Raw genomic sequence first — 22,673 nt, 5'->3', positions numbered from 1 at the left:
CATAGTTTCTTTCTCTAGACTTTACCAGTCAATCTATGGGAACTTAACTACAATCCATCTTAGAGATAGAGGCATTTATATTATTCAGAATTACTCCTTACCCTTAATCATTTGATCAAGTTTTGCCTTTATTTTTTTCATCAGTCCTTTCTTCAGGATTTCCTAATTTCTTGGGAAAGAGAGAAGTGTTGGCTCTCAGTTCTTTTTTTTTTTAATTAGTAAAATGTTATTATTACAGTTTCTGATCATGTTAATCTGACCACAAAATATTTCTGACTGGAAATGTTGGGTATATGGATTTTATGGATGTTAAATTTTCCTGAATTCCGAAATAAAACTCCGCTGTCTCCTCTTATTCTCAGAACAACAAACAACTGTATTACTGCAGATTAAGATCATAGAATCTTAACATTAAAATAGAATGGAACATCCCCTGTAGCCAAGCAGAAACACTTTAGAATTCCCAATGATTTTTATCATTTCCTGTTAGAAATTAGAGAGCTATTAGAATTATTTCAATCATCAGATCTATTCTTTGTTTCTTTTTTTTTGATTATCTAGAATCATCACTCCAGGCTCACTTTGACCCCTAATGCTGTTCAAAACCCCCTGCTCAATCGACATATAAATAAGTCTACTGAGAATTGACTTGTTGCCTCACTTGGTTACCTTAATGTATTTTTAAGATTAGAAACAGAAGGTAAAATGCATCAATGCTTATATTGTGAAATATGCTTTACCTCAGTACTGTGATCATTAGCATTTAATTACTTACCTTATCTGAATCCAAAGTTTTTGACAGTGACACTGCTTTTGATGGTGAAACCTATAGTTTTGAAAAAAATCCAGAACATCAGAATAGATGTTTTGATACAATACATTCACTAAGGGGTTTGCTCAGATGCTCTGTGTGCACTCCTGGAGTGAATAAGCCTAAAGATCTTATACTTGGTCAAACTTGAGTCCTGTGATGATGTCCTAATGGAAAAGAAGCCATAGAATTAACTTCTCTTTATTTAATCTCTTGATATATCTGATATTCTATGACTGTATGTATAATTAATATCTATTATTAACCTCACAATAAAATATCATATTGAAACTTAATTTCTTAATGCAGAAACTTCAATAATCAAAAATTTTGGTTGGGGGTAAAACCAAAACTGAACTGAATATTTTGTTCATTTTGAAATTGAAACCCTGCAAATGTTTGCAATAGATAGTTAGGGAAATATTTTGACTGTGAGTTCAGGTGACTCTAATTGTTATTTTCCTTCTGTTAGTGAAGGACTTTAGATATAAGATCTAATCCTACTTAAATAATACATGATTACACACTTTATAAATATTTAATACCAGATGTTTAAAAGGTTAATATTCCCACGATAAGGAAAGCATTGTTATTAAAGCTCATTTAGATGGTATTCTTGGGAGATTTTATGGATGTTCTTCATCTGTTTAAATTATTATCAATATTTCTTTTCAGATTATGAATAAACAGTTTGTGCTCAAGTGTTTGCTCATTTAACATTTATTTTGTAATATATACTTCTTATAGGAATATAAATAGTTGCTGGAAAGAACACTTACAACTTCAAAGCAAAATGAAGTTTTTTCTGTTGCTTTCAGCAATTGGGTTCTGCTGGGCTCAGTATGACCCACACGTCAAATCTGGACGGACCTCCATTGTCCATCTGTTTGAGTGGCGCTGGGTAGATATTGCTCTTGAATGTGAGCGATACTTAGCCCCCAAAGGATTTGGAGGGGTTCAGGTGAGTATTGTTCATTGTATAAGTTGCAGAAATTGCTGTGCTGAGAATAAGTGGTAGTATCCCCTGTGTCTGAAAGCTGGGACAACATTTTACTTCACAATTAAAGTACTCTAAGTAAAACAGTTTTCTGAGGAAGAAAAAAATTTGAAATTGTCGGTGACTTTACGTTTTATTTCCAAGATAATTTTTTTCAGCAGGATATTTCCAATGCAATGTTAATATTTTCAAACAATTTTAAAGAAATGCAGTTACCAAAGATTCAGAAATAATTTTAGACTATTGATTAGTTTATAGACTATTCAGTGGTATAAAGTGAGTCATAAATTGATACTTATTAACATTGTTTTATTTGTAGGTCTCCCCACCCAGTGAAAATGCTGTGATTACTGACCCTTCACGACCTTGGTGGGAAAGATACCAACCAGTTAGTTACAAGTTATGTACAAGATCAGGAAATGAAAATGAATTCAAAGACATGGTGACTAGATGTAACAACGTTGGTGTAAGTGACTTAAAGTTTCCTTTAAACACATGATACAGAAAAATAATTTATCTCTCTTGTCTCTTGTTCCTTTTAAGAAGAACAATTTTCATACATATAAAAGTTACCTCATGCTTTAGCTATAAATTAAAATGTAATTGTTACCTTATGTTTAATTATAACTATTTTTATATGTACCATTTATCCACTAAAGAAGATGTAATTAAAAGTTTAAGGCCACAGACTTCAACTAATGTAAGTTTAAGTTTTATTTTATAAAGCAGAACATCAACTTTCAACCTTTATGGTTGTACACATTTTGGGGGAACACTTTTCCAGTTAGGAATTAGAAGTTCCACTTACAACATTTGCTGTTTCTTGTATGTGAATTGTATGGCCACCCATAATTCTTGGATATTCCTTCCCGCAAGTACTATGATCGTCTGTAATTATTTTCTCTTTGATGAAGAGCATAATGAGAGGCAACTGTTGTTGTTCAGTCACTAAGTTTTGTCTGATTGTTTGTGACCCCAAGAATTGCAGCACACCATGCTTCCTTGTCCTTCACTATCTCCTGTAATTTGCTCAAGTTCATGTCCACTGAGTCAGTGGTGCTATCTAACCATCTCATCCTCTTCTGTCCTCTTCTTTTGCCTTCAATCTTCCCCACATCGTGGTCTTTTCCAGTGAGTCGGCTCTTCGTATCACATGACCAAAGTATTGGAGCTTCAGCTTCAGCATCAGTCCTTCCAGTGAATATTCAGAGTTGATTTCCTTTAGGATTGACTGCTTTGATCTCCGTGCAGTCCAAGGGACCGTCAAGAATCTTCTCCAGCACCACAGATTGAAAGCATCAGTGCTTTGGCACTCAGCCTTCTTTATGGTCCAACTCTCACATCCATACATGACTACTGAAAAAAAAAACATAACTTTGACTATACTGACTTTTGTCAGCAAAGTGATGTCTTTGCTTTTTAATACACTGTCTAGATTTGTCACAGCTTTCCTTCCAAGCATTTTTTTTTGGTCATTGATGCCTTACTGACAGGTGTCACCATCTCTTTTACAATGGAATGCACAAGGCGATATCTACAAACACCAAGGAAAGTTAAGTATTGCATCTCTATTTCATTTGGAAAAGAGAAGATTCCCAAATCAAGCTGGTTTTGATTCTTGAGAGGAAAGGTGGTAGAGATAATTCATGGCAACATATTGATGGACAAAATCCTCAGTAAGAATGCAGTATGGTTGTGTCTACTTTGAAAGAAAGGATTAGATGCTTCAAACTAAAGCGTCAGTTGCATGACTCTTAGGTGTTTGAATATGGCCATGTACCACACTGAGTTCTAGTTTGCATGGAGTATGAGCAAGAAACTTAAATAGACAAGATAGTTTTACAGATCCTGTATACAAAATTTGTTTGTTTTATCCATTCATGAAACTTAAAAAAAGTTAAATGTGAAGCCAAAACATACATTTTTCTTTAATATTAACTGTCTTTCCTGGTCCTCCTTCCAATCTGTTTACATTTGCTGTGTATGTAATGTTCTAGAACAAGTATATTGAGAGAAGATTGAATCCCAGGCAATGAGATAATTTTAGAGGAATAAGTGACCAGATACACAGTTTCTTTCTTTCTTTTTTTTAAAGCAGCCACACTAATATTTCTGGAGTGTTGCAGGGACCTCAGAACCAATCATTCATCAAAGAAGCATCTTTTAATTTCATTGTTGTAGTCACCATCCACAGTGATTTTGGAGCCCAAGAAAATAAAATCTGTCACTGCTTCTACTTTTTCCCCTACTATTTGAAATGAAGTGATGAGACCAGATACCATGATCTTAGTTTTTTGAATGTTGAGATTTAAGCCAGCTTTTTCACGCTCCTCTTTCACTTTCATCAACAGGTTCTTTAGTTCCTTTTCACTTTCTGCCATTATAGTGGTATCATCTGCATATCTGAGGTTATTGATATTTCTCTAGGGATCCTTGAATACAGCTTTTGACTCATCCAGCCCAGTATTTCGCATGATATAATCTGCATAGACGTTGAATAAACAGAGTGACCATATACAGCCTTGTCTTACTCCTTTCCCCATTTTGAACCATTCATTGGTTCCATGTAAGATTCCAACTGTTGCTTCTTGACCCGCACTTAGTTTTCTCAGAAGACAGGTTAGGTGGTCTGTTAGTCCCATCTCTCTAAGCATTTTCCATAGTTTGTTATGATCCACACAGTCAAAGGCTTTGGCATAGTCAATGAAGCAGATGTTTTTCTGAAATTTCCTTGCTTTCTCTGTGATCTAATGAGAGTTGGCAATTTTATCTCTGGTTTCTCTGCCTTTTCTAAAATCCAGGTTTTACATCTGGAAGTTCTTGGTTCACATACTGCTGAAGCCTAGCTTGAAGGATTTGAACATAACCTTGTTAGCATGTAAAATGAGAGCAATTGTACTGTAGTCTTAACATTCTTTGGCACTGCTCTTCTTTAGGGTTGGGATGAAACTTGACCTTTTCCAGTCTTGTGTCCACTGCTGAGTTTTCAAAATTTGCTGACACATTGAGTGCAGCACTTTAATAGCATCATCTTTTAGGATTTTAAATAAATCAACTGCAATTCCAACACCTCCACTAGCTTTCTTTGTAGTAATACTTCCGAAAGCCCACTTGATTTCACACTCAGGGATGTCTGGCTCTAGGTGAGTGACCACACCATCCTGGTTATCTGGGTCATTAAGACCTTTTTTTATATATGTAGTTTTTCTGTGTATTCTTGCCTCCTCTTCTTAATCTCTTCTGCCTCTGTTAAATCCTTACCATTTCTGTCCTTTGTCAAGCCCATCTTTGCATGAACTGTTTGCTTGGTATCTCCAGTTTTCTTGAAGAGTACTGTTTTCCTCTCCTTTTTTGCATTGTTCATTTTAGAAGGCCTTCTAATCTCCTTGCTGTTCTCTGGAACTCATCATTCAGTTGGATATATCTTTCCCTTTCTCCCTTGCTTTTTGCTTCTTTTCTTTCCTCAACTATTTCTAAAGTATGCTCAGACAGCTACGCTGCCTTCTTGCATCTTTTTGTTTTTTTTTTTGTTTTTCCCCTTTGGGATGGTTTTGGTCACTGCCTCCTAAACAATGATACAAACCTCTGTCCATAGTTCTTCAGGCATTCTGTCTATCAGATCTAATTCCTTGAATCTATTCATTACCTCTACTGTATAATCATAAGGAATTTGATTTAGGTCATACCTGAATGGCCAAGTAGTTTTTCCTACTTTTGTTAATTTAAGCATGAATTTTGCAATAAGGACCTCATGTCAGCCACAGTCAGCTCCAGGTCTTGTTTTTGCTGGCTATATGGAGCTTTTCCATCTTCAGCTACAAAGAATCTATAGCCATCTTGCCTGGTACTCAGGATATCTCTTGACTTCCTACCTTTGCATTTCAATCCCATATGAAAATGATATCATTTTTTGGTGTTAGTTCTAGAAGGTCTTGTAGGTCTTTGTAGAACCTGTCAAGTTTAGGTCCTTCGGCTTCAGTGGCTGAGCCATAGACTAGATTACTGTGATGTTGAATTTTTTGCCTTGGAAACAAACTGAGATTATTCTGTTGTTTTTCAGATTGCATCCAAGTCATGCATTTCAGACTCTTTCCTTGACTATGAGCGCTAGGGATTCCTGCCCACAGTAGTAGATGTAATGGTCATCTGAATTAAATTTGCACATTCCCGTCCATTTTAATTCACTGATGCCTTAGATGTTGATGTTTACTCTTGCTATCTCCTGCTTGACCACGTCCAATTTACCTTGATTCATTGATCTAACTTTCCAGGTTCCTATGCAATATTGTGCTTTACAGCATCGGACCTTACTTTCACCACCAGACACATCCACAACTGAGCATCATTCCACTTTGGCACAGCTGCTGCATTCTTTTGGAGCAATTAGTAATTGCCCTCCACTCTTCCCAGTGGCATATTGGACACTTCTGACCTGGGGTCCTCATATTCCGGTGCTACATCTTTTTGCCTCTTTGTGTTGTTCATGGAGTTCTTGCAGCAAGAACACTGGAGTGGTTTTCCGTTCCCTCCTCCAGTGGGCCACATTTTGTTGGAACTTCTCACTATGACCCATCCATCTTGGGTGGCCCTTCATGACATCACTTATAGCTTCATTGAGTTACACAAGACCCTTTTTGCCACAACATGGCTGTGATCCATGAAGGAGATGAGAGACAATACCTACCTTTATTCTTCTGATCCTAAATAGATAGTAGAGTCTGGCTTCTTGTTTCTTAGGATGACCTATGGAAACTTCAAAAACTAATAATCTCTCTTGCCTCAACTGATTCCAGATACTCCAAAAAAAAAAGTCTCTTTGTATTTTTTCACAGTTCTATTAGTTTGGGGTTCTCTTAATTTATTATATGTATAAGCATCTTCCAAGTGCCTAGAATGCTTATAGGGCTTCAATTCACAATGATTTCTTTTCACACTTGACTGTTTTCTTGTAAGATAAGTTATAAAATAACAAAGAAGTATTTTGGAATGTTATCAATGTGCTGTACAATCTAATTAATAATACTATAAATTTCTATCTCTCTGTAAGTCAAACTGAAATGGAAATTCTGCCTTTCAGGTCCGTATTTATGTGGATGCTGTAATTAATCATATGACTGGAAGTGGTGTGAGTGCGGGAACAGGCAGTACTTGTGGAAGTTATTTCAACCCTGGAAGTGAGGATTTTCCAGCAGTCCCATACTCTGGTTGGGATTTTAATGATGGAAAATGTAAAACTGGAAGTGGAGATATTGAGAGCTATAATGATGCTTATCAGGTAATTAGCAAAATATCTATCTACACCTTTTATTATCCATATGTAGCTCACTGATCTCCATTTTAAATGTTAGTTTAGAATGTTTAGGAAAACAGCATTCCAAGTCTGACTTCAGAATCTCATATCAACATTCAAATAATTTTCCCCAATTTAATTTTTCAAAATGAAAAAACTCATCTACTTTTTCTCCATTTTTTTCATTTTTACAATGAAAAATATTTCAAAGGTATGTCAGTACTAGAATGTCAATATCTCCAGAGACTGGTGCAAAGAAATCACTATTGAAATATCTGTTAATGAATAAATGAATGAATAATTGAATGGATTCTCAAGTGAAGGTGATGTTTTATGTATCAATCACAAAATTTTTTTCTCCATAGGTCCGGGATTGTCGTCTCGTTAGTCTTCTTGATCTTGCACTGGAGAAAGATTATGTGCGCTCCACGATTGCTAACTATCTAAACCATCTCATTGACATTGGTGTAGCAGGGTTCCGAATTGATGCTTCTAAGCACATGTGGCCTGGAGACATAAAGGCAGTTTTGGATAAACTGCATAATCTAAACACAAAGTGGTTTCCTTCAGGAAGTAAACCTTTCATTTACCAGGAGGTATGTCAATATACATGTGTATCCATATAAAATATGACCATTTATTATTCTTTAGAAAATAATTCCTCATCGATAATTCATCAGAAAATAAGTGACAGATTTTATTTAAAATGCAGTTTCTTTAGCTTAATGGCTGAATCATTTACATAGAAGAATATTCCTTAACCTCCTTTTATTCAGAAGACAGTACATCTAACTCTGTATCAAGAGGTTTGTTATCCAAATGACAAAAATTTATTTAGGCTGCAAAAATCTCCATGTCATGTATAATTTCCCCAGAGGCTGTTATAGAAGACAGATAATAATATAGTTGTCTTAAGACAGGATATCTGACTCTAAATTTTGGCTAGATCACCATTAGGTGTGTTTGGTTAGGCTGATTCATTAACCTCTCTGCGCAACAATTTTTTCAGAAGTTATCGAAAGGAATAATGATAATGGTTATATCTTTGTTTTCTTTGGAGATTTGAAGAGGTAATATTTATCAAGTAGCAAGAAATATTACCAGCCGGATATTAAGTGCTATACAAGTATGAACTAGTCTTATCATTTATGTGCAAGTCTAAATTAGGTCAGCATTCTCACAGGACAAGTTACTTTGTCATGTTACTTTTACTATTGTTGGATAGATATAGCCTACCAAAGAAAAATGAGAATCTTGATATAAGGAAAACCATTTGGGGTATTTCATATAATATAAAATAGTATAAAGATATTTTTTATATAAGTTTAACTTAGTTAAATTCTTATTTAAATTGTTATTTTCTTCTTCATTTCTACAAGGTAATTGATCTGGGTGGTGAGGCAATTACAAGCAGTGAGTACTTTGGAAATGGCCGTGTGACAGAATTTAAATATGGTGCAAAACTAGGAACAGTTATTCGCAAGTGGAGTGGAGAGAAGATGGCTTACTTAAAGTAAATAAAATATGCTTTATCCTTTGAATTATTTCACAGATTTTTTTGTGATGATACCTCAACATGAGTTTTCTTCATAATGCCTTCTTATTTAGACAAATTTCAAGGATTCATTTACTAATAACAAGTGCTGTATATCCCCACATTCCAAGTGATCATCTTTATTATTTAGAATATCAATCACAAGGAAGCTTTTTAGGGACTCAACACCAATCTAGAGATTGTAATTTATACATTATATGACTGTACTAGATTTAATTAATGTTTGCACATAATTTGTGAAAGCCAGGTTCTTACTAAAGTGATTCTATAATTTATGAAGTTCCTACAATGTGGCCATTCTATAGACTTTACATATATTAGTTAATTTCAAATATTAAAATGTTTATAACAATATACTGTTGAAACTTAATCTAATTTGCAATTCTGTATAAAATGGTATGTATGTTGGCCCTTCTGAAGTCTATCTAAATTATAATACACTAAAACTTCTAATATAAATTTTATAGCAAAATTCCTATAACATGAATGTAATTCAAGTAATTTCTACATATATACATGCATGGAATGTATTTGTAGATTATATATATATATATATATAGTTTGTAATTTTCAAAAGCTCAGTTTATTCTACAATTAAAATAAATGAATTTTAAAAATTAAAAAATTTTAAAACCCTACAGAATAATCATTTAACTAGAGAGAGAATTTCATTGAAGAGTGCAATACTGAAAGAAATGCACATTTTGATTATTCTAAAGTTATTGTAAAAGAATACATATATATATATTCTTAAGATTTTCTTTTTTTAATAGGAACTGGGGAGAAGGCTGGGGTTTCATGCCTTCTAACAGGGCACTTGTCTTTGTTGATAACCATGACAATCAGCGAGGGCATGGAGCTGGGGGAGCATCTATTCTTACATTCTGGGATGCTAGGTAAGAAACAAAGTTCCCCATTTTTAAACCTACCATTTTAATGATGTTAAAAATATTATTTTCTTTTATAATAAGATAATTTTGTGCCTTTTAGACTGTACAAAATGGGAGTCGGATTTATGCTCGCTCATCCCTATGGATTTACACGAGTAATGTCAAGCTACCGTTGGACAAGACATTTTGTGAATGGAAAAGTAAGTTTTGGTGTTGTACAAAATATCTTCTTCTCAAGAAAAAGAAGTTAATTTTGTTATAATTTCACATATTGCTATAACATTCACTATTTATTTTATCAAATATTTATTAAGTGAAAACCTGACACAGGGTTCTTTTAACAATGCAGTGGATATTTAAAAAAATTAAAATGGAATTTAGAAAGATGGTAACGATAACCCTGTAAGCAAGACAGCAAAAGAGACAGAGATGTATAGAACAGTCTTTTGGACTCTGTGGGAGAGGGAAAGGGTGGGATGATTTGGGAGAATGGCATTGAATCATGTATAGTATCATATATGAAATGAATCGCCAGTCCAGGTTTGATGCATGATACAGGATACTTGGGGCTGGTGCACTGGGATGACCCAGAGGGATGGTATAGGGAGGGAGGATGATGGGAGGTTCAGGATGGGGAACACGTGTATACCTGTGGTGGATTCAGGTTGATGTATGGCAAAACCAGTACAATATTGTAAAGTAATTAACCTCCAATTAAAATAAATAAATTTATATTAAAAAAATAAAACAAAGACCACAAAAAAATATATAAATAAAGCCAACCAGAAGAAAGAAGAGATGATGAATGGGAAGAAAATAAGTAACCTAATGGCATCAATTTATCCAAAATGTAACTCTATTCCCTATACTTTTCAGTTATGTGGACCAATAAGTCCATTTTAATGTAATAAATAAATAAAAGCAGACTTTAGATATAAAAAAATAAAAAATTAAAATGAATGATCTCTGTTGATAAAGAGTATGTAAGCTATTTCAAAGTATGAGAAATATACCTTCTTGCCCACCCACTTTAAAAAATACCACTTAAAAATAAGGATACAATGAATAAAATGTGTACTCGTAAGTACCTGCTTCATACAGTTGATATGAGGATTACAAATTAACACTTCAAGGAAATTTAAAACAGTACCTGCTCATGGTATAAGCAATATAAGTATTTGTTAAATACTTTTTTAAAGAAAGTTTTGTGGAATGCAAAGGCATTATCTAGTTGAGCTGAAGTTCAGTAGGGAAAGTATAGCAGGAAGGAAAATACATTAAAGAGAAATTTGCTAACTATTCTGAAAATGTTAAAAATCAGAAAAATTTGAGCAGTATGGTAAAGACATTAATCTGAGTAAATATTTTTAAAAGAAATTGAGAAATAAGAACTTAAGTTATTTGGAAAGTTAGTGGGAAGTTTCAAATGCAGCATCATACAGCAACTTCATACCTGAAGTAGAAAATTCTCTTCACTCTGAACCAGATAGATATTCCTCTAGTTTCTAGTAGGTTCTTTACAAATTGAGAAGTCCACTACTACTTTGTACAACAACTCATTCTGTTCTTAGATAGCCTTAGATATCCTAAATATTTAGGATATTTCCCTTTATATTGAATCAATTTCTTATAATTTCCACTAATTAGTCTTATTTCTGATGGCAGGAGTTATGGCATATGTTCATTTCCCCCTTTCCCATAAAGTCTTCTCCATGACTTCTGCATGCTAACAACTCTTAGCTTGTCCATCATTTATCATACCATATGATTTAAGACAGATATTGATAACTTCCTAGACATAATCTATTTTTTCCTATGATTACCTTGAAAGTACCAATTAGAAAAGCACAGTAATAAAATTTGGTCAATTTAGTGAAGAGTATTTTGATATTTTGATTAGAACTTTTATTGAAAAAAGATGAACGAAACAGTTATTTATTAGCAATTATCATGTATAAAGATTTTTACATACCTTATTTAATTTTTATAGTAACTTATAATATCATCATTTTACAGAAGAGGAAAATGAGGCATAGAAGTTATGTATATTAACTAAGTCTTTGAGCTAGTAGTAATGGAAACTATCTTTTAGTCCTGCATTTTATAACACTAAAGTCCTTGCCATTTCAATAACATCACACTGCCTATAGTGATATTAAGAAGTGATTACAATTCCTTGGAAAACAATGAGAGACTAAAAAAATCATACTCTTGTTTGAAATATGGCACTAGGGAATGAGAAGTTAGGGAGAAGATATACTTAGTAAAAATCCTGAACAAGTTGAATTCTAAGTGAAGCCACTACAAAAACACAAATAGGACAGATTGGGTTTGATGTCCTAAATAAGGACACATGTAATGTTAAAAATGTGAGCTTTTAAAATTGATTATTATTTTTTTTTTTTTAACTAATTGAGGATGTTAATGATTGGATGGGGCCACCAAATAAAAATGGAGTAATTAAAGAAGTTACTATTAATCCAGATACTACTTGTGGCAATGACTGGGTCTGTGAACATCGATGGCGTCAAATAAGGTAGGAAACCTTATTTGGACACATTCTCTGATAATAAACTTTCTTAGCATTTTTAAAATGCCTTTATTTATTTACTGGTTTTTGACTGAGCTGGGTCTTTGTTACTGTGCAGGCTTTTCTCTCCTTGTAGTGGGCCGGGCTCCTCTTTGTGGTGGTGTGGGAGTTTCTCACTGAGGTGGTTTCTCTTGTTGTGGAGCATGGGCTTTAGGGGATTTGCAGGCTCAGTGGTTGCAGTTCCCAAGGTCTAGAGCACAGGTCCAACATTTGTGGCACATGGGCTTAGTTGCTCCGTGGCATGTGGGATCTTCCTGGATCAGGGATCAGACCCATTTCTCCTGCTTTGGTAGGCAGATACTCCACTACTGAGCCACCAGGGAAGTCCATTGTTTCGTTTTAAATTGTTGAAGTATCAACAGCATTTCACATGCCCTTTTGTTTTTAGGAACATGGTTATGTTCCGTAATGTAGTTGATGGTCAACCTTTTACAAACTGGTGGGACAATGGCAGCAACCAAGTAGCTTTTGGAAGAGGAAACAAAGGATTCATTGTCTTTAACAATGATGACAGGTAAGTAGATCAATTAGAAATAATATTTTATGCTAATATGTTCTTGGTTTATTCTTTTCCTGCTCATTTACTTTTTTCACATCTGAAAAATTCTTTAGATGGCAGATTAAGAAAACATAACGATTAGAAAAGGGTCAGAAGAAAAATGATGATGACTGATTTTCTTTTATCTCCTCTGTTTATAATGGTTTTCTTTTCTAAGTGGAGTCATTTTTTGTGCACTCTTCACATCATGGACAGATGTGATGCATGTGTACTGCTTACATATACACCTCACATAAAATATACACGTTAGTCACTCAGTCATGTCTAACTCTTTGTGACCCCATGGACTGTAGCCCACCAGGCTCCTCTGTCCATTTAATTCTCCAGGCAAGAATACTGGAGTGGGTAGCCATTTCCTCCTCTAGGAGATCTTCCTGACCCAGGGGTTGGACCCAGGTTTCCTGCACTGCAGGCAGATTCTTTACTTTCTGAGCCACCAGAGAAGCCCCCAAAATATACAAAGTCGTTAATATAAAAGGTCACGAAATCCATAGAAAAATGTCTTATAAAACTTTTTAAATCAATAATGGAAAAATACTGCCTCAGATCTGAAATGTCTTTTTTCCTCTCTTTTTTTCACCTACTTTAGTACGTAGTTCTTTAGTCTTGTTTTGCACATTCCCATCTCTCTGTGACAAATAATACTTTTTAAAGCATATATATATTTATAATGAATATGTATATTATGGTCATTGATTCAGCTCAGGGGACTTATTACTTTTAGTTCTGAGACATCTCGTTACTGGCTTTTCATTTGTGAGACTTATATTCTTTGCCTCCATTATACTGTTTCCCTCACATACGGAATTATAGCTCAGAAGGCATCTTTGCAAGCACTTGTAATGTTAGTCCAAACTAGATTCCACCCATGTTTAGCTCACTCTTTGCCCAAATGATATTTTACTGGCAAAAAATAATAATAACAAATAAAAAAGTATATACTTGTCTTCCCCAAGAATCCATTACTAGTCCTTTTTTCCCCTGTCTTTTGTCATATGTGTATGCGTGCTAGGTCCTGTCTGACTCTGCAACCCTATGGATGGTAGCATGCCAACCTTCTCTGTCCATGAGATTTTACAGGCAAGAATACCAGAGTGGATTGCCATTTTCTTGTCCAGGCGATCTTCCTGACCCAGGCCTCAAACCTGTGTCTCCCACATCTTCTGCACTGTGGGCAGATTCTTTATCAATTGAGCTATCAGGGAGAGGGAAGAAACATATTTATGAGACAGCATTATATTTTAAAATTATATACTTCTTTATAGAAATGCAAGATTATTTTTATCTCCAGCCCAAATTTATTTTAACCTCTTGAAAAAAGGAGATTTTTGAGGAAATAACCAAATTTAAGTTTTTGAAAATAATCAGTATTTTCTTAAGTTCAGATGAGGATACATTTAAAGTAATTTAAAATTATTTTCTCTAAGTGAAGCAGGTCATTCAAATCTTCACTGATACTCTTCAACTTTATTTTTTTGTATAATATTTACTATTGACTAGGAAATTTCTATATCTTCTATAAGAATTTTGTTGACCCTGAGAAAACCAACCACTGCAGAAATCTTTATGTTTGAATTTTATTTTCATTGAGACCTTGACTGCTTAAAGTTCTATTGCACACAGTTACACTATTTTAGAGAGTCTGTATTCTTGCTTTTAATTGTGTTAAATTCATATTAAATCTTAAATTTTATTTTTACAGTACACTATCTGCAACTTTGCAAACTGGTCTTCCTGCTGGTACATATTGTGATGTTATTTCTGGAGATAAAAGTGGTAACAGTTGTACAGGGATTCAAATCAGTGTTTCCAGTGATGGCAAAGCTCATTTTTCTATTAGTAACTCTGCTGAAGATCCATTTATTGCAATTCATGCTGATTCTAAATTATAAAATTTGAACTGAATTAAATACATACACCCAGAGAAATAAAATGTGTTTTGTTTCTTCTATGTATGTAATATATAACTTCTCATAATTCATTAATTTTTGGTAAAAGCTATAAAAAGTATTCAAACTGTAAAACTCAAAAAAGCATAAAAACACATATACTTAATAATTGTAATTACAATCAACATTTTGTTACATTTTAGAAGATTCTCTTTAAGCTATTTGTCAAAGGAATTTTTAAGAACTCAGAAAAGCATGATGAAAAATTTGTTTGTTACAGTTAATACCACTTGCCCAGCTACATATCTTTAATCCAGGTTTATATTTCTTACATAGGGTATTTCTAACAATTAGTTAAGGGTAGCTAATTTAATGATAGTTTGCATACAAAGTCATAATATTTGCATATTTTTTACAATATAAAAGGCCCTTTCATAGTTAATAAATTAAAAAATAAAAGAAAATTAAATTATGTAGTATATAATTCTTAATTATCTTGAGCTCACAGGAATCTTCTACTTTCTCTGTATTCATTTCTTTCTTTCTCTTTCCAATAGCTTTAGCATGATGATGCTGTATGACTTTTGTTCCCATCTCTTAATCCCTAATATGGATGGATGTTTTCATAGGGCTCTCTTGACTCCCTATACTCAGTTTTATTTTTTTTTTCCCCTGATCCTTTAGCTGTTTATTCTTCTTCACTTGACTCTCAATGTGGGATTTATTAAGGCTCTTGGCTAGGTCATCTTATAACTCTCAGGTGTTTTATTTTCATAGTTGAATAAGAAAATAGAAGCCATAACTTGGAAATTCTCTCCTCTTTTTACTCACAAATCTACCTATACTTGGCCCTATCTTTCTCTTCTTTCCTCCTGTCATAATGAACAAAGTGCTTTTTACCAAAGTCTGCTCCCTCCATTTTTACCTTTTTGAGGACTTTACTGCTTAGATTATCTTTCTCTTCTGATTTAACAGTCTTTCTTTTATTGACATAATAGTCCACTCAGATTACATATATCATATTAGAATCTTTCAACTAAAAAAAATTCATAACCTCAATTTTTCTCTTTCTGGTCGAACTTTGGAATTTTCATCACACAATCTCAACATCCTCAACACTAGTCATTTTTCATCTCCTTACTCTTCAGTTTCCATCGTCACTTCATTTAATCTGCTCGTCAACATAATAAAAAATATTTATGTTATTCATACAAAGTAGTTCACTGTCCTCATCTTTTTCTATTTCACAATGCTACTCAATATGGAGAGACAGTCTCACATCCTCTCTTCCTTTGGTCTCTGTGATTCTATTCTTTGTTTTCCTTCTCTCACTAATTACTCTTTTTCAGATTTTATTTTATTGACTTGGCTTCTGTTTGACCTAAAATCTCATTTGGATTGAATTTTCTTCTTTCTGTATCCTCTCTCTAAGTGACTGCAATTGTTTCCTTGGGTTTAAAACACACACTTTAGCATGGAGGTGTATATCTGCAAACCAGATCTTTTCTTGGGACTCAACTTTGTGTTACAACAGATGCTTCACATCTCTACTTCCGTATTTCACAGACATCTCATACCTGACATATCCAAAATGTGACCTTCAATTTTTGTCTTCAGCAAGGCTTTTGGTACTGCTGTGTTTCACCACTCACTTAGAAAGCTGAAGTATTTCTTTGATTTCCACTCCTCCCCTTTCTCTAAACTACTTGCCCTATCTCCTCACATAAAACTTAGCATCATCTATTAATTTTTATTTTCAAAATAGTGAAGCTAAAGAGGGAGATCCATGGGATACCAGTAGGAAATAGTTTGAATGAGTAGAAAGAGACTAACTACATACAAATACATTTCCTGTCAAAGCTTCCCTATTAGATTTGATATATTGATACCAGCAATGGCATTTCTAACTATATAGTCTATCACTATGAAAAATAATCATATGTTACCATGAGGGAAATTCTAGAAACTATCACTTCTTATACTGATAGTAATACAGAATTCATTCATTTAGTTTTAGTTTGCATTTATGGTTTACTTCTCTCCTCCTACCTGACCCCATCTGTGTAGTTTAAATAAACTGAATTCTACTGTAGTTCACTAGCACATAAGTCTACAAATCTGTGAATCATTTCAGTTTGCATAAACATATATTTATCAGTCCTCATTCCAGGCTTCTATTGTCATGTGCTGAAATAACTGATTTTAAATGACAGCCAACATTCTGCTTACTATTTTTATATCAGTGGGGATGGAAATAATAGAACTATCCCTTGATAACTGTCATTCCAATAACACCTCAACCATACTATAAATTTTTAAACACTTTAAACCCTAACCCTAACCCTCAATCTCCCAGAAGTTAATGGTTATAATAATATTGCTGGCTTTGTAGAAGAAACTTCAGCTATAAAATGTTTTCCTGTATCATAATGAGCATGAACACATTTAAAAAATTAAAATAAAGACTTACATCCAGCAAAATTCTGCTTCAGTGAGAATAAACTTTAAAATTTTTCATTTGAGGAGGAAGAGCCTTATTTGGTATAAAGTATTTTCTGCCTTTTATTCTAAAATTACCAAATCAATGAAAAAATTTGTATCTTTTTTTTTTTTTTTTTTGGTCAAAAAAACAGCCAAAAAGTAGAAGAAAAATAAAAAGGACTAATATCTAACTAGATTTTTTTCTGATATAGAGACTATTTTCTGTAAAATATAACTTTATTTTATAGAGGTTTAACTTTAGAGTTACTATATGGGAATCTTTTTAGTGTGCAGGCTTAAAGGTGTCCAATAAATAGTACATTTTCTCAGGTCCTAGGGTGAAATTTACTGAAAAAGCAAACAGAAGTGTAAGGAAGATAGAAATCAAAATATTATTTTATTTAAAAGCTGTAATGTAAGAGAGGGCTTCCCTGATGACTAGGCAATAAAGAATCTACCTGCAATGTGTGAGACTGGGGTTTGATACTGGGGTCGGGAAGATACCCTGGAGAAGGAAAAGGTGGCTATACCCACTCTAGTATTCCTGCCTGAAGAGTTCCCTGGACCTCAGATAGTTTTTATGAGAGGGCAATTGGTAGTCTTAATAGTGAACCAAAGAATTAGATAGACATTTATACTCAACAGCCTGAACTGGAGCAGGGCTTCCCTTGGACAGGCAGAGCTTCTCCAGAAGAAAAATGCAGAGTATCTTTATCAACATATAAATCACTGCCAAGAGAAAGAGAAGCAGCTAGGCTACATGTGTCCAATATTTCCTTCCAAATTAATCAAAAACACTATCCACTCCTTTAGTGAGTGAAGTGGCAGAGAAGTCAAAGCATTCTGTAAATGTTCAGCTCAGTTCAGTTCAGTCGCTCAGTCGTGTCCGACTCTTTGCGACCCCATGAATTGCAGCACACCAGACCTCCCTGTCCAAAACCAACTCGCGGAGTTCACTCAGACTCACGTCCATCGAGTCAGTGATGCCATCCAGCCATCTCATCCTCTGTCGTCCCCTTCTCCTCCTGCCCTCAATCCCTCTCCAAGCAGAGTCTTTTCCAATGAGTCAGCTCTTCGCATGAGGTGGCCAAAGTACTGGAGTTTCAGCTTTAGCATCATTCCTTCCAAAGAAATCCCAGGGCTGATCTCCTTCAGAATGGACTGGTTGGATCTCCTTGAAGTCCAAGGGACTCTCAAGAGTCTTCTCCAACACCACAGTTCAAAAGCATCAATTATTCGGCGCTCAGCTTTCTTCACAGTCCAACTCTCACATCCATACATGACCACTGGAAAAACCATAGCCTTGACTAGACAGACCTTTGTTGGAAAAGTAATGTCTCTGCTTTTGAATATGCTATTTAGGTTGGTCCTAACTTTCCTTCCAAGGAGTAAGCGTCTTTTAATTTCATGGCTGCAGTCACCATCTGCAGTGATTTTGGAGCCCAAAAAAATAAAGTCTGATGCTGTGTCCACTGTTTCCCCATCTATTTCCCATGAAGTGATGGGACCAGATGCCATGATCTTCGTTTTCTGTATGTTGAGCTTTAAGCCAACTTTTTCAGTCTCCATTTTCACTTTCATCAAGAGGCTTTTTAGTTCTTCTTAACTTTCTGCCATAAGGATGGTGTCATCTGCATATCTGAGGTTATTGATATTTCTTCCAGCAATCTTGATTCTAGCTTGTGCTTTTTCTAGCCCAGCGTTTCTCATGATGTACTCTACATATAAGTTAAATAAGCAGGGTGACAATATACAGCCTTGACATACTCCTTTTCCTTTGGAACCAGTCTGTTGTTCCATGTCCAGTTCTAATTGTTGCTTCCTGGCCTAAGCAGAAGATATTAAGAAGAGGTGGCAGGAATACACAGAAGAACTATACAAAAAAAGATCTTCACAACCAAGATAATCACGATGGTGTGATCACTGACCTAGAGCCAGACATCCTGGAATGTGAAGTGGTCCTTAGAAAGCATCACTATGAACAAAGCTAGTGGAGGTGATGGAATTCCAGTGGAGCTATTTCAAATCCTGAAAGATGATGCTGTGAAAGTGCTGCACTCAATATGCCAGCAAATGTGGAAAACTCAGCAGTGGCCACAGGACTGGAAAAGGTCAGTTTTCATTCCAATCCCAAAGAAAGGCAATGCCAAAGAATGCTCAAACTACCACACAATTGCACTCATCTCACACGCTAGTAAAGTAATGCTCAAAATTCTCCAAGCCAGGCTTCAGCAATATGTGAACCGTGAACTTCCAGATGTTCAAGATGGTTTTAGAAAAGGCAGAGGAACCAGAGATCAAATTGCCAATATCCGCTGGATCATGGAAAAAGCAAGAGAGTTCCAGAAAAATGTCTATTTCTGCTTTATTGACTATGCCAAAGCCCTTGACTGTGTGAATCACAAAAAACTGTGGAAAATTCTGTAAATGTAGTTATTCCTTAAAAAAAGAAAAAAAAAATGAGTAAGGAAAAATATTTCTTTCGTGGTCCTTGGTGTTTAAAGAGGGTAATAAGTATGTTGTGTTAAAATCAATAATTTTAAAGAAGAAAAAGAACATGAAAAAATAAAGACCCTCAATTACCATTTCTTTCTATATATTTTGACTATTCCTTGCTAGTGACATTTTAATAAATGTTAAGAGCTCTAATAGTTCATATGCTTTGGAACCCCTGGAATTCCTATCCATGGCCCATGATTGTCTTTGCTTTTCTCTCCCTTTTGGAAATTTCCTGGTGCTGCTGCTGCTGCTGCTGCTGCTGCTGCTAAGCTGCTTCAGTTGTGTATGACTCTGTGCGACCCCATAGATGGCAGCCCACCAGGCTCCCCCATCCCTGGGATTCTCCAGGCAAGAATACTGGAGTGGGTTGCCATTTCCTTCTCCAGTGCATGAAAGTGAAAAGTCAAAGTGAAGTTGCTCAGTCGTGTCCAACTCTTCATGACCCCATGGACTGCAGCCTACCAGGCTCCTCCATCCATGGGATTTTCCAGGCAAGAGTACTGGAGTGGGGTGCCATTGCCTTCTCCGTCAGAACCTTCCTAACCCATATGCAATATTTGGTCAGGGTGATATTACAAGAATAGCATCCCATGATTTTACAATTTTACTCTCCCAAGTTCTTCCATTAAAACTCTTTTTTTCCTTTTTGTTAACTGATCTCAAAAAGTAACATATCTGTCATTCAAAGGAGATATAATTTCATTTTTCCTTCATGTGTGCTAAGTCATTTCAGTCATGTCTGACTCTTTACAACCCTGTGGACTGTAGTCTACCAGGCTCCTCTGTCTATGGGATTCTCTAGGCAAGAATAGTAAAGTGGGTTGCCGTACCCTCCTCCAGAGGACCTTCCCAACCCAGGGATCGAACCCATGTCTCATGTCTCCTGCACTGGCAGGCAGTTTCTTTACTATTAGTGCCACCTGGGAAACCCACAACTTCATTATAGTAAGTGTAAAAGAGGGTTTACTGGGAAATGTTACAAACAGATATAATGCCTCAGAGCTTTCATTATTCCACAGAGAATGGTGCTTTAGCTAGCACATGTGGACTGGGTGCCCACTGAAAGTGCTTCAGTAGACAGAGACTGCCATTCCCACAAATGACACAAATATGAGGAGGGAACAACAAATATCTGGCTTTCTTAGAAAAGATGGCTTATGAATTCAGCCTCTGGTATTACCTGTTCTTCCACTGAGCTCACTTAGACCCGTGGAGTCAATCTCAGTGACCTACCAAAAGACAAGATGAAATGAGTCTTCAAAGAGGTTCAAATTTATCCCTTTTATTGCCTCAAAAATTTATAGATGTTAATGGCTTACTATCATTTATATTAATTGAATTATTTTAATAGTTGTTTTAAAATTTCCTGGAAATAATGTGTTAACTCAGAGGTGTGACTGTACTGGTAATAATATCATATTGGGAAAGACATGTAAGTAGACTCTGAGCAGTCTTCCAATCACTGAATATCAGTTACTGCCTATTCTATGATTTTCCACTTAAGACTAAAGAATTTTCTGAGTGACAGAATCTGTACTAATAATTTCTACTTACACATCTGCTGAAAAGTTGCATGGGACTATGTTTATTTTCTATTTAGCAGTAATATTCCACAGGTGTAAACTCTTATAAGTGTAAAATTATAGAATATCTCATCTCCTCTTTTAAGAGTACCCTTTACATGAAACTTGGATCTTTTAAGTTGACAACATTTAACATGGGACATATTCTATCTATCTAACATGGGACATATTCTGGTAATGGGCTTCCATTGTGGCTCAGCTGGTAAAGAATCTGCCTGCAATGTGGGAGACCTGTGTTTGATCCCTGGGTTGGGAAGATCCAAAGGCTACCCACTCCAGTATTCTGGCCTAGAGAATTCCATGGACTGTATAGTCCATGGGGTTGCAAAGAGATAGACACAACGGAGTGACTTTTATCTATCTATCTAACATGGAACATATTCTGGTAATGGCATGGTTAAAGGGTGATAGGAAAGATACTTTTTATAATGTGATTACTTGGGCTGAAGAGAAAAAGGATATTTCCTTTATAATGTGTAATTTAGCATAATATTTATTTTTTAGCTATTTATATGTAGGTTTAATTTATGTATACATAAATTACTCTTTGGAGAAGGAAATGGCAACCCACTCCAGTGTTCTTGCCTGGAGAATCCCATGGATGGAGAAGCCTGGTAGGCTGCAGTCCATGGGGTCGCACAGAGTCGGACACGACTAAAGTGACTTGGCAGCAAATTACTCTTAGGTGTAAAGAGGAAATTTGTAATTTTCTTGGGAAGATGACTATGTGGTCAAAAGTTACAAATTTGTTTTTTTAACTTATCTCCTTTCCCTGCCACTCTTAAAATTGCAATCTTATGTGGAATATCAATGTGTAAAAATATCATAATGAGGCTTCTCTCTTGGAGTTACAGTGGGATTTTGGGGGGCTGGATTGCCTGTCCTCACATTCTCCCTCCTTGTCCAGCATATCTTGAAAAGATCCATAGGAGCATAATATGTTGCTTTTAAATTTAAGTATAGGAAGAAATCTTAAAATGCTGTATTTTTATGTTTAATTTCAATGCCTCATTTGAGAAATGTTTTGGGATGTTTAATAAAAGTTAAATTGTTTTAAAGAATACTATGAAATAATCTGTAATATGTCAAAATTTCTTACTACTTTCTTACTTTAACAGTATGATTTTATGATATATTATGCTGAAAATTAGTGAAATGTAACTCACAAGCAGTATAAACATTGCATATTTATTCTTTTAGCTGCGAAAATGCTGCATAATCATGGACCTCAAAGTCTCAGGAATTTAGAACAACAAATGCTGATTTTTCTTGCAGGTTACTTGACAGCTGTGAATTATGCTACAGTTTACTTGTAGGGCTTGACTTCAGGCTGTGAGTTGAAGTGATGTCTGATCCATTTTCTTCAATCAGTGGTTACTCAACGTATGTTATTTTCATGGTGCAAAGCAGAAATACAGGGACCAAGTCTAATCATGAAAGAACACGTAAAGTCTTTGCTTGCTTCAGTCTGAAAATATTCCATTGGTTAAAGGAAAATGTATGTATAAGCCCAAGAGTTCTGTTAGTGG

General features: G+C 35.0%; 1 protein-coding gene across 2 annotated transcripts; it reads left to right on the top strand.

The window, feature by feature from the left end:
- Positions 1-1,581: 1,581 nt before the first annotated feature.
- LOC539383 (alpha-amylase 2B) lies at positions 1,582-19,637 on the top strand. Of its 2 annotated transcripts, none has more exons than XM_059885061.1 (10): positions 1,582-1,772; positions 2,128-2,274; positions 6,886-7,083; positions 7,464-7,694; positions 8,478-8,611; positions 9,427-9,549; positions 9,644-9,743; positions 11,961-12,079; positions 12,522-12,647; positions 18,850-19,637. In XM_059885061.1, the coding sequence occupies exons 1-10, from the start codon at positions 1,605-1,607 to the stop codon at positions 18,872-18,874; spliced, it is 1,371 nt and encodes a 456-aa protein (XP_059741044.1). In that variant the 5' UTR covers positions 1,582-1,604; the 3' UTR covers positions 18,875-19,637. The 2 variants fall into 2 exon arrangements, with proteins under 2 accessions (XP_059741044.1, XP_002686210.1); XM_002686164.5 differs by lacking the exon at positions 18,850-19,637 and adding an exon at positions 14,395-14,643.
- The last annotated feature ends 3,036 nt before the right edge of the window (positions 19,638-22,673 follow it).

Source organism: Bos taurus, chromosome 3, assembly GCF_002263795.3.
Source record: "Bos taurus isolate L1 Dominette 01449 registration number 42190680 breed Hereford chromosome 3, ARS-UCD2.0, whole genome shotgun sequence".
Lineage (NCBI taxonomy): Eukaryota > Metazoa > Chordata > Mammalia > Artiodactyla > Bovidae > Bos > Bos taurus.
Note: the sequence above shows the minus strand (reverse complement) of the source record. Positions and strands in the feature narration are given on the sequence as shown.

What these genes read in the sequence shown, in the direction of transcription:
- LOC539383 (XM_002686164.5), top strand. Translation starts at nt 1,605, where the DNA reads ATGAAGTTTTTTCTGTTGCTTTCAGCAATTGGGTTCTGCTGGGCTCAG. An exon ending in AAGGATTTGGAGGGGTTCAG is followed by an intron (nt 1,773 to 2,127) that starts GTGAGTATTGTT and finishes TTTTATTTGTAG; the next exon opens with GTCTCCCCACCCAGTGAAAA. An exon ending in AACCTTTCATTTACCAGGAG is followed by an intron (nt 7,695 to 8,477) that starts GTATGTCAATAT and finishes CATTTCTACAAG; the next exon opens with GTAATTGATCTGGGTGGTGA.